This window comes from Marmota flaviventris, chromosome 7, assembly GCF_047511675.1.
Source record: "Marmota flaviventris isolate mMarFla1 chromosome 7, mMarFla1.hap1, whole genome shotgun sequence".
In the NCBI taxonomy this organism is placed as follows: Eukaryota; Metazoa; Chordata; class Mammalia; order Rodentia; family Sciuridae; genus Marmota; species Marmota flaviventris.
Genome location: NC_092504.1, coordinates 127,664,780 through 127,677,315, shown reverse-complemented (window position 1 = coordinate 127,677,315; position 12,536 = coordinate 127,664,780). Strand labels below are relative to the sequence as shown.

General features: G+C 39.9%; 1 protein-coding gene across 1 annotated transcript in view; it reads right to left on the bottom strand.

Moving 5' to 3' along the window:
- Window positions 1-10,018, bottom strand: part of Tbc1d9 (TBC1 domain family member 9) — a 110,023-nt gene extending 100,005 nt beyond the window's left edge. Inside the window, exon 1 of the mRNA XM_027926675.2 lies at window positions 9,491-10,018. Within this exon, the coding sequence (XP_027782476.2) occupies window positions 9,491-9,620 (130 nt within the window). The 5' untranslated portion in view covers window positions 9,621-10,018. The remainder of the gene's footprint in view (window positions 1-9,490) is intronic.
- Window positions 10,019-12,536: the final 2,518 nt, after the last annotated feature.

Below are 12,536 nucleotides of genomic sequence, written 5' to 3'. Positions count from 1 at the left end.
CTGTACAACTGAACAAAATGTACTTCAAAATATCAAATAATTAAAGAGACAGATTATCTCACCTGGGGGAAAGGGAAGCTGCAGAGCCCCGCCCTTGAGACAACTATTATTTTGGAAGGCATGTGTCTCTTCCAGAGGGGGGTCCTGAACCCCTGACATTCTAAATGTTCTTTTTCTTTTTTTAATGCTTTTATTAATTAGTTCATTGTATTTATACATAAGAGTTGGGCTCATTTTGACATAATCATACATGCATGGAATTTAATTTGCTCCAGTGCTTCCTCTTTCATGCTCCTCTTCCCTCCGCCATTTCTGTCCTCTATGCTACTGGACTTCCTCCTGTTTGTTTATGCATTTGTTTTTAATTGGGTTTTATAGATATGCCTGAAGGTGGAATTCACTGTATTACATTTGCACATGTACACAGTGTCATTCTGTCAAGTTCATTCCACCTTCCTCCCTGTTCCCATCCCTCCTCCCTCTACTCCAATGATCTTCCCCCTATCTTTATGAGAGAACTGTGGACTGGACAGACCAGAACAGGAGTCAGTGCCACCAAAGAGGTAGGGAAGGAACAATTCCTTCTTTTGGGATTGGGATGCACTCTAATGTTAAGTGCAATCTTTTGTTTGTTTGTTTTTGATACTGAGGTTTGAACTCAGGGGCACTCAACTACTGAGCCACATCCCAGCCGTATTTGCATTTTATTTAGAGACAGGGTCTCACTGATTTGCTTAGTGCTTTGTTTTTGCTGAGGCTGGCTTTGAACCCATGATCCATCTGTAATCTTTTTATTTTTTAATTTTTATTTATTTATTTTTTGTGGTACTAGGGATGGAACCTAGGGCCTTGTGCATGAGAGACAAGCACTCTACCAACTGAACTATAGCCCCATCCCCCTCCTATAGTCTTAAGTAGGCAAAAACACCCAGGTTACAGCTTAGTTTTGAAATCCATCATTTAAAGTGATCTTTGTTTCCAACTGGAAACAATAAAAACTCTTTTACAGAAAATAATATCATCTTCTGCTTCAGATTGCTTCTACAAAGTACAAATGCAATAGTCAGTACATAATCAAAAGTAAAGTCACAGGGCATAAAGGATGACCTAATAGCATGAATAAAAACTAAAGGAAATAACAGACAAAAGAAGAGATGTATATGGGTTCAAGATACTGAAGTTAATATAAAGTTATGAAGTTAAAAAAAACTACACTCACTCAAAAAATGATAACAACAAATTGAATGTTATAATAAATGTGAATTATAAAAATGAACAAATGAAAATTTTAGAATTTAAAAAAAATTAAGAATTATCAAGCTTAAAAGGAGAGTAAATATAGCTGAAAAATGGTAACTTGGAACCAAAACACAAAAATCAGCAGATAGTACACATAGTACATCCAATTAGAAGATCAAATATTCATGTCATTGGAATGTCAGGAGAAACGGAGAAAATGGTAGTGGGGATGAGATGTTTACAAAACCAATGTAAGAAAGATTAAAGAAATCATACTATTTCCACATAGCAGTTTTAAAAGTCCACAAATATCTTGACCATAATACAATGACAGAAAACAAATGTCACAGAGAAAATCTTAAAAGCCATTAAAGAGCCAGGCGCAGTGGCGCACACCTGTAATCCCAGCTGTTCTGGAGGCTGAGGCAGGAAGACTGCCAGTTTAAAATCAGCCTTGGCAACTTAGGCAGGTCCTGAGAAACTCAGTGAGACTCTGTCTCAAAATAAAAAAATAAAGGGCTGGGGATGAGGCTCAGTGGTTAAGAGTTCCTGAGTCAATCTCTGGCACCAAAAAAGAAAAGAAAAGAACAATTAAAGAAAAAAGACATATGACCTACAAAGTAGCTACAATTCGCAGTGAGATTTTACTTATCCATGTCAATCAGAAGACAATCGGATAGTACCTTGATCATGCTTTAAAAAAAATTAACTGCCAATCATTCAGCACCAAAATATACTTCAAAAATGAAAATATTTGCAGACATGTGAAAACTGAGAAAATGTTCCACCAACAGGCTCTCACTAAAGAAAGAATAATGGATATTTTTAGACAGTAAAAAAACAATTCCAGAAAAAAAAGGTCAAAGATGGAAGAAGAAAGTACAACAAAAATTGTAAATGTGTGAAAATCTAACTGAACACAGACTTTAAGAACAGCAGTAATTACACATTCTTGAGTCAAAAAGTTGTTAAGAATTAAAATATGTTATAAGAAACCAATTAATAAAATAGGTGAAAAACCAAGTCACATGTACATTGACTATCCTATTATCAGGCAAATATGTTCAAAAGGAATTAAGGAAACAAACAACTATTTATAAGACACATCCAAAAACAGGATGCATAAAGGATGAAAGTAAAAGTATAGAAAAGATACCAAACACTGAAAACAAATCAATCCTTTCTAACTATAATAATGATGTGTTAAGCAACTCTGGGAACATGGATAAATAGTTCATAATAATAAAGTGCCCATTTTTATTATTATTAAATTATATGTTACAATTATAAGTATATATACACCTAATACCTCAGCCTCAAACCATATGAAACAAAAACTTAACTCGAAGAATAGTCAAAACCATAGGTATAATTGAAAAATTAAATATAACTTCTAGCAAGCAGAATAGAATAGACATTATGATTAATGTATGTACATTCCATGTATGTATTATATGTCAAAATATATTCTGCTGTCATGTATGACTAAAAAAAAAATAAATCGTATGGCACTAAAAAAAATGAATATAACTTCTATAACTGCAGAACCAAAAGATTAAAAAATTAGTTAAGATATGAACCACTTGATCACAAGCCCTCATCTTGATCAAATGAATATAAATAAATCATAAATCATTAACCAGCAATTGCAATATATGTGTTTTTCTCAAGCAGAATATGTTAACATTACAAAACATTAACCACAAGCAGGGTATAGAACAAGTCAATAAATTTCAGAGCACTGAAACCATATAAGATATGACTACGGTTTCTAACTGCATGTTTGAAAATAAAAAAAAAAATGTATCTAAATAACTTACGATTAAAAAAAAAGAGAAAAGAAAATGGAAATTAGAAACTATTTTGAGTGCAATGATCATCAAGCTACTCATCAAAATTTAGTTGTGGAATGCAGATAAAGTCATGTTCAGACAGAAATGCACAGTTCTAAAATGCATTAGAAGGCTGATGATCAATTTACTAAGCACTTTATTGTTTGGTTTGGTTCTGTTTGGTTTGGTTTGGTGATGGGCATTGAACCCAAAGCTTCACACAATCTAGGCAAGTGCTCCACCACTGAGCTACACCCCCAACCCCAAAGTATCATAATTCAAGATGTGAAAAAAAACTCAGCAATTTATATAGAAAGAAAATATTAAAAAGAAAAAATAAAAGATAAGAACAGAAATTAATGAAATATACAACAGTAAAGATAGACATATCCAGAAACTGATTGTTTAAAAGACATAAAAATTTATAAATTCCTTAAAGAACAATTAAGAAAGAGAAGGTTCAAATAACCAATATCAGAAACAAAAAGGTGGCATCCCTATACATTCCACAGACATTTAAAATATGAGGATATGATTGACAAATTTATGTTAATAGATTTGAAAATCTAGATGAAAGGATAAATCCTACAAATATATGACTTATAATTAAGAGTAAATGAAAGGTATTTCAGTTTTTTGAATTTTGCTGTACTATTCAAAAAATAGAATCCAGGATTTGAAATATTCTCACAAAGGAAACTTCAAGGTCAGACTGCCTCACTGATGAGTTCTGCCAAACACAGTAGGATGAAATAACACTGATAACACAGAGACCCTTCCAGAAAACAGAACAGAATGTACACTCTTAAGGCCAATATGACCCTGGTGTTAGAATTTGACAAGGATGTTATTAAAAAGAAAAACTTCAGGCCAATCTAAAAAAACACAAAAGCATAAATAAATGGTTAGAAAATGATACTGAACATAAAAAAATATAGTCAAGCTGGGATATTCGACATATGTAAGTTTGGTTAAACACTTGAAAATCAGTTAAAAAGTCAACATCATATAAACAGAAAAATTACACCTCAATAAACACAGAAAAACATTTGAAAAAAAAATCAGGATCCATATAATCAAAAATTCTTAGCCACCTAGGGATAGGAATACCCTTAAAATGAAAAATATCTACAAAAATTATCATACTTAATGAAAATACATTCAAAGTCTTTCTTCTAAGACCCAGAAATGGGCAAGGAAATGTACAATAAACGCACAAATTCACAATTGTACCTAGCATATGAAGGCAAAGAAAATTCTTAAAAAGCATAAAGGTAGGAAATAAAACTGCCAATATTATCAGATGATGTAGTTTTGTATTTAGAAAATACTAAAGAATCTACAGATAAATCACAAAAATTCATTTCCTAAGTTAGTGACATCCTGGATGTGAGGTCAATATAAAAAACAACTACTGTTTATTTCTATATCCTAGCAAAAAAGAATTATAAAAATAAGTTTTAAAAAAGACACAATATCCAACTAATGAAAAAAATGCCAAACACCTAGGAATAAATCTAGTAATATGCTACAACTTCTACTCAGAAAAACTATGAAATAATATTGAAAGGTTTTTATTTCTTTGGGATGCTGAAAAGACCCTCCCACATGTGAGGCAAGTGCTCTATCACTGACTGAAATCCCGGTCCTTACTGAGAGACTTTTTCAAGGAGCTACATAAATAGAGGAGTATACCATTTTCATGGACTGGAAGACCTGATATTAAAAAGGTGACCATTTTTATAAAATTTGTTTACAGATAATGTAATCTCAATCAAAATCCCAATAGTTTAAGTTTTTGTTGTTGATACTGATTTGTTTGGGTGGAACTTAATAAGATGATTTAAAAATATTATATCAATGTAAAAGTCAAAGACTATCCAAGAACAAAGAACAAGAGAACTTGATCTACTAAATATAACCTCATGTTACAAAACTATAGTGTGATACTGGTGCAAGCATATATACAACAAACAAAAGAAACAGAAAGCTCCAAACAGACCATACGCATTTGGATACTTGATTTATGACGGTGATACACAGGATCAAATGGAAGATCATTTAAAAAAAAATGTGTTTCAATACAACTTGACTCCTGCCTCATACAATATGCAAAAATTAATTCCCAGCAAATATTAAATATAAACTTGGGAAATAAAGCTGTAAACCTTCTAGAAAATAATATAGATGAAGATATAACAGAGAAAGAAAAGACTTACTGAACACTCAGGATACAAAAAAAACAGTAACATAAAGGAAACAAAACCTATAAAGGATTTGGATGTTAAAATTTTAAAAACCTGAACAGACGTGCAAGAGAAGGAAGAGCCTGCCACACATTTAACCAACAAGGGGTTCATATCTAGAATATTTTTTAAAAATCCTACAATTCAATAAGAAAAATATAAAAAATCCAGTTGAAAATGAGCAAGAGACTTAAACAATAATGTCACAAAATATTTCAAATGGCCAATAAACAAAAGAAAAGGAGCTCAAATTCATCAGTCAGAAAAAAAAGCAAAGTAACCTCACAACATGATATTACTACAAAACCAGCATAATGGCTAAAATCATGAAAACTGACAACGTTGGCAAAGATATGGAGTCAGGGAAACTCCCAGATGCTGCTGGTGGGAGTATATTGGTACAACTACTTTAGAAATAGTTTGGGATTATTTACTAAAGCTGACACTACATGCATCCTTATAATCTAGCAATTCGTCTTCTGGATATGAACCAAATAGAAACGTCCAGCCACAGGTACCATGAAACATGCACAAAAGTGACCAGAGCCACGTCGTCCATAATGCCCCCAAAGGGACCACCCAAAGGTTCACCAACAATACAGCAAATAAACTGGGGATTCATAAATCGTACAATATCGTGTCACAGTCTTCCATACAGCAGAGAAAAGTGAACAAACTCTAACCACAGGCCACAATATTTATGAGTATCACCAACAACACTGAGCAGAAAGGTCCAAGCACAAATATAAACTCTATGATATCATTTTATTCCTTTCTCAAAAAACAAAAAAGTCAAGCCCAACATATTGTGTTTAGGGATATATTCACTGTCAAAAAAACAAAAACAAAACAAAAAAACAAGGAAGTGTTTGCCAAGAACATCAGGAAATGTTCACCTTTAGGGTGGGTGAAAGTGGTGATGGGGGGCTTCTGGGTCATTGGCAATATTCTAGTTTTCTTAATCCTGGTGTTGGCTGCAAAATATTTACCTTGTGATAAATCACAGCACTCTACATCATATTTTGTGCACTTTTCAGTATGCATGTGAAATCTCAGTTAAAAGGTTAAATAAAAAAGTCCACACAGGACAGAGGGCTCCATAACATCAATACCTATGCACATTGCTGGAATTGAGAATAGAATTGCTTGATTTTTAAAAAATTGGCAGCGTTCTTACTTTGGCTCCTTCTTTTGTACATTTCCTGTGCTAACATCTTACTGAGCACTAGAATGACCACACATGGCCAGTTCACACTGGACAGCTTCCTCACTTATCTGTCATCATCCGTTTCCTGATGGACACTGTTACCTTGGTCCAGATAATGCACCTTATGTAAAAGTGCTGAGATCTTCCAGAAAATCTCCAACAATTGATACCCTACTCTTGCTCATTCCTCCTCTCCTCACAGCCTCTCTCTTTCTTCTTCAGCTCTCAGCTCAAAAGTCACTTATTCAGGGAATTGTTTCTTTGCCCCCACCTCCAACCCCATCACATTCCTCTCCTTGTGACACCTGCACTGGTCATTTTCAGTTGCCCACCCCCCACCTCCCAGGTCCATCCCTAGGAGAGGAAATCAATCCTGAAAGAGACCCCATCACTAGGATGCCCTGTCTATCTGGCTTCTAATGGGCTCTGCTGGCAAAAGTCACAGCAGAAGCTGGGAGTGTGGGAGACAAACAGTCAGGGCCCATCCTCTCCTCTGGCTGAGGTCTGTTTGCAGGGCTGACTCCTTCCTCTGGGCTCAAGCTCCTCCTCCCTGGACTCCAGCATTAATGGACTCTGGTAACATCATCCCTGCCTCTTGTTTTTCAGGCCTGAGGTGATAACAGCTTCCCACCACTAAGCCTTTCACTGATTCTGATAAACCATCTCTCTAAATTGCCCTTACACTAAACTCTCCATTTGAACTAGACTGAGTTCTGTTTTTTGTTTGTTTGTTTGTTTTGTTTTGTTGCTGAGACCCCACAGAGCAGTAATTTTATATTAATTTATGTGATGATTTCTTCAGCATTGATCTTTTAGACTGTGAGTTTCATGACGCTGACACTTCAGAAATTGCCCCCCCAAAAAAAACCTGTAAATGATTTAGTAAGTTAATGAATGAATAAATGAATTCACACTAGAGTTAGAACATACTATATACATCATAAGCTGGGCATGGTGGCCCAGACCTATAATCCCAGTGGCTAGGGAAACTGAGGAAGGAGGATCAAGTTCAAAGCCAGTCTCTGCAACTAAGCAAGGCCCTAATCAACTTAGCAAGACCCTGTCTCAAAATAAAACATAAAAAGGGCTGGGGATGTGGTTCAGTGGTTAAGTGCCCCTGGGTTCAATCCTTGGTACAAAAAAAAAAAAAAAAAAAGGCTATATACAACAATTTCTAAAATGTCACTACTACATTTGAACATGATCCTAATCTATCAGACCAAACATTTTACCTCTGTTGGCTGAAAATAAGCTTTTGTTGGCAGGAATATTTGCACTCAGGAAGATAATTTCAATTATTTCAGAAATAAGTGCAATAGTTTTTGAGTTTTTAATTAAAAAAACTCAACTATCTAAAATAAGTCATCAATGACAAGACTCTAAGTGGACAAAATGAGAAATGGGTCACTACAGTAGACTGTAATGAGTTACAACTCTATCAGTAGGAATACAATAAACACCTTAAGTAGAAAAAGAAGGCTTTACATCCCTGAAGTGTTCATATCCTGTTGCAAATGACTGGGGAAAATAAATACTTAGTGGATATTAGTCAAAGAGAGTTAACCAATTGGATATGTTCTTTGTTATTATGATAAACTATCCACATTGCTGTCTGGAGTTTAAAGAAGGGCTATCTAGGCTAATCCCAGTATTAGATATGCAAGTTACACACTAAAGTTTATACTCAGATAACGCCTACAAAATGAATTGGAAAATTCTGATTCGAATTCACCAGTCAGTATTTCCATAATGGCACTAGAGTGTTACAGATTTTCTTTTAGTTGAAAAGTGCAAAAAAATCAGATTGCCTATCAGCCATCAGATGTACTAGCAAAATCTTTCAAACATATGCCAGTATATACTGTACCACATGACTCCTGAATTTTAATCTTGAGAAATCCAGTTTATAAATATATTCACAATAAAATACATACCATATCAAGATCTTTTTTTTTTAATTTCATAGCAGGATATTGTGAAAGCAATTTACCTAGCAGGCAAACTCTGAAAAGAGTGAAATAGTCTCCAGCCTAAAGAGGTCATAGGTCATTTCTTCTGTAGCCTCTTTCCTAGTTAAACTTCTGAATCTTCTGCTAACTTGTTCACTGTAAAAAGTATTCCAGTTCTGTTCACTCTAACGAGGGGAAGGGAAGGATCAATTTCTCTAGTATGAGTTCAAGATTATTTGTAACCTCCCGCCAAGTGCTACTTAGTTTATAAAGGAAGATCTTTCTGATATGGCACTACTTGGGATATGGGTCTGATTGATACTATAATCCTGAAAATGGCATGGCTTCAGTTAGTTACATTAGTAATACCTTGTGAGGGGGTTAGAGAAGAAGTGACTGAGGTAATAATAGCATTTAGTTAAAATGCGGTAGTACAGCCAATTCTTTTTACAAAAGAACTAGATCACTCGCTTTGTTTAATGTCTAATTAGGTGCAACAAAAGAATTTCTTTTTCCTTATTCATTCTGTTCGGTCATAACTAATATAGGAAATGACCACATCAGCTCCTTACTGATTGTTTCCCTGAAAACAAAAGAGTGTTTTTATACCTGATCCTGCTATTGCCAGTAAAGACAGTGAAGTAAAAATTAACCATTCCATCTCTCTTTTCCACATGTAAAGCGATGTTTTTTAAAGGAGGGAGGGGGAGGGAATAATGTATTCAATTCATAAGGGCTGAGGCTCCCCCCGCCCCAGACTCACTCATCCTGCTTCTCATCAACATCGCCCACTAAGGGGGCGCCCAGCACGCGAAGACCCCATTGCCTGACAGGGTCAGAAAGGCAGCATCCCTCGCCCAGTCTGAGAATCCCAACTCCCGACGCCTTCCACACACCCTGGCGGGGCGGGGGCCGACCCGGGGGACCAGGCGGCGTCCCCGGGGCCAGCAGCCCTGAGCCGCGGGCGGGGCCGCAGTGCGCGGTCTCCCTCCCGCAGGGAGCGGCCGAGGTCCTTACCGGCCAGTCCGCCACCGCCGCCTCCGTCGCCGGCGTGCCCCTTTCTCCGCTGCAAGATGAAGTACGGGTTGGCCCTCTCCGTGATCCACAGCGCGTTGGCCAGCAGCACCTCCTCGGGGTTCACCCACATGGTCCCAGCCGCCGAAGGCGGACGCACAAAGGGGCCGAGGGTCGGGTCCTGCACACTGGCGCGCACGGGCGCGTACTCCCGGCCACACGCGCGCCCGCCCGCCCGCCCGCTAGGTGAGGCTGGCACCAGCGACTTCACCAGGGGGCGGCCCGTGGCGCCAAGGCCACAACGAAACCCCCGCGGGCGGCCCGGGAGGACCGCGAGGACCCGGGTGCTGCGAGCAGCATCCTCCTCTCGGCGCCGCCGCCCCCCGCGCGCCCGCGGCCGCAGACGCCCAGGCCCGCCGCTCCGCAGCCCGGCTCCGGCCCACGGCGGCGGGAGGAGCGGGAGGAGGATGGAGAGCGGGAGGAGGAGGAAGTGGTGTGGCTTGGTCCCAGGATCCCGTTCGGCGGCGGCAGGGCTGCGGGCGACGCGAGTGGATCGTCCCCGCGGTCAGGGCCGAGCCCGGCTGGGGCGCGGCTGCTCCGGCAGCTCCGGCTCCGAGGCCGCCTGGGTCTCTAGCTGCTCAGAGCTCCCGAGTACGCCGCGCGTTAACACTCCTTCTCAGGGCCACTTGCACCAGCGGCCAGCCCAGCTTCCTCTGGAAGGACGCTCCGGACACTGCGAATGAATGACGACAGCGCGGCTCAGTTGGAGCGAACCCGGGTGACACCAGTTTCCACAGGCGCAGATCCTCCTCGGACTCTGCGCGCCGAGCCCAGCAGCCTTAGCTGGCTTCGCTGGAGCCTTCTGGGGACCTTGTGCCAAGCATTGAGCCCCACGCCCATCCCAGCAGGGAGGACGCTGCCAGCCTCTGTGAGCGTGTGTGCGCTGTTTGTGTTTCAGGTTGACAGAGAGGATAGCGCCACCCTCTTCCCAGGAAATGTGTGTTTCAAGGTTCCAGACGTGCAGCTAGATCCGAGGGTCGGAAGTGGACGCAACCAATGGTTGTCGATGTTTTTGTTTCCTGCATCCCTAGGGCAAGTCATGCGCCAAACTTGTCCCCGCCTGTGACCCCTCCCCCTCTCCATTCCATTGTAATTAAAGCGGCCCAGCTAAGTGCATTACATCACTTCTTTCCTTGACCTGTAGGTCATGAGCAATTGCGAAGTTGGAAGCAGCCCAAAAGCTTAGACTAACTAATTCACACCACAGCTGTTCCTATATTAGGCTTTTTTGGAGCTTCGAGGACCCGGCATGGCGAAATTCAGAGATTTATCCACGTTTAATAGATGGATTAAATGTTTTAAGAAAGTGAAGCCAGAGACACAAGAACCAGGCTTTATATCCCTAGGCAGTTTCACTTTCCCGCACACATGGAGTCTTTGGTGGTGATCACAGCCCATCCACCTGCTTATCTGATGACCTCTGGTTTGGGCAGATCTGGGAAATAGTTCATCTAAATAGACCTCCCTTCCCTGATGATCAGCGTTTGCTAGACTCTGCGTTGCTGAAAATGCCTGACAATCCTAGGAACTTCCCCCTTTCCCAAAGAGCAAAGCATTCAACTGAGACATTCTTGCTTTGCTAGGGTTTGAATGTGTCACCTCCCAAATTCAGGTGTTTCATGGGATAGTATTAAGAAGTGGAGCCTTTAAGAGGTGATTAGGCCATGAGGGCTCCACCCTCAGGAATAGGATTAAGGCCCTTATAGAAGTTCCAGCTCAGTAGCTTTGGGCTAGTTTACCCTCCAGCCATTGCCATATGAGAACACAGCAAGAAGGCCCTTACCTGGGGTGGCCAAGTTTATCATGAATTTCTCAGCCTTGGGAACTATGAGAAATAAATGTGTGTGCTGTAGAAATTACCCTGGCTCAGGTATGACATTACAACAGCACCGTGGACTAAGACACAGTGGACTTCAAAAGTTTGCTTAAGCAGCTCTGACTTGTAAGGGGGAATCTGTCAAATGGCTGGGTGAACACACCCCTCCACTCTTCTGAGGCTGCCAGTCATGAGTGTACTGTTGGTTCCCTACCACCCACTTCTCGTGAGGGAGACGGAGTCAGGGTCACTCCATGCGGATTGGATTGGCAAGTAAAGGACCACATGAACACAGAAATACCTTTTTGGTGGTTCAAGGATGGCTCTGAGACCTCAGCTCCCATGCTGAGGGGAACAAGGGAGGCAGGAGGCAAGAGAGCCACCACACCCAGAACCCCGGTTTGTATTTAGGGAAAAGACATTCAGAAGAAAATTCCACCCAAATAAGGCAAGGCATTGTGTTACAGCAAACACGGGGATGTAGCCCAGTCCCACTGGGGGACACCAGAGCTGCACTTCTATGCCAAGCGAAGGTGAAGCCCACCTGCCTCGCGCTGCTTGCAATGCCAGTTCCCACCCCCATTACTGAAGGCTAAGGGGGCGTGCCCAGCTCCTGTTTAGGGCAGCTCCACAGTTCCCTACCCTGAGGGCTGACAGGATTGGAAGGCCTCCTGTACCTGACCACACTGGCAGATTTTCTGCCCAAAGGAGATATCAGACCTCCAGGCATTTGGCACCTTCACTATTTAACAGACTCAAAATGTCATTTGGCACTTTCAGTCACAGCATAATGCCTTCACTCACAAATCTGAAAAAAAAAAAAAAAAAAAAAAAACACAATAAGATTACTAATGAGACACATGTATTAACATATCTTTATAACAATATTTTTGAAATGCTTCTAGATATTGTTTCACATTATATAACTAGCATTTTAAAAATCCTTACCAAATGCTTTAATTCTGTCGTTTGAAGTGTCCTTACATTGCTTAAACTTGTGGCTTGACATCCAAACCTCTATCCTGGCTCTAATGTGTAAATTTAGCTTAGTCTTTTTGTGTTTTTAAATAAATTGGTTACCAAGATACAACTTACTTATACAATTCCTGCATTTGGTCAATCATTTATTCATTTTATTTATTATATAATTATTGAAGGCTTACCATACTCTAG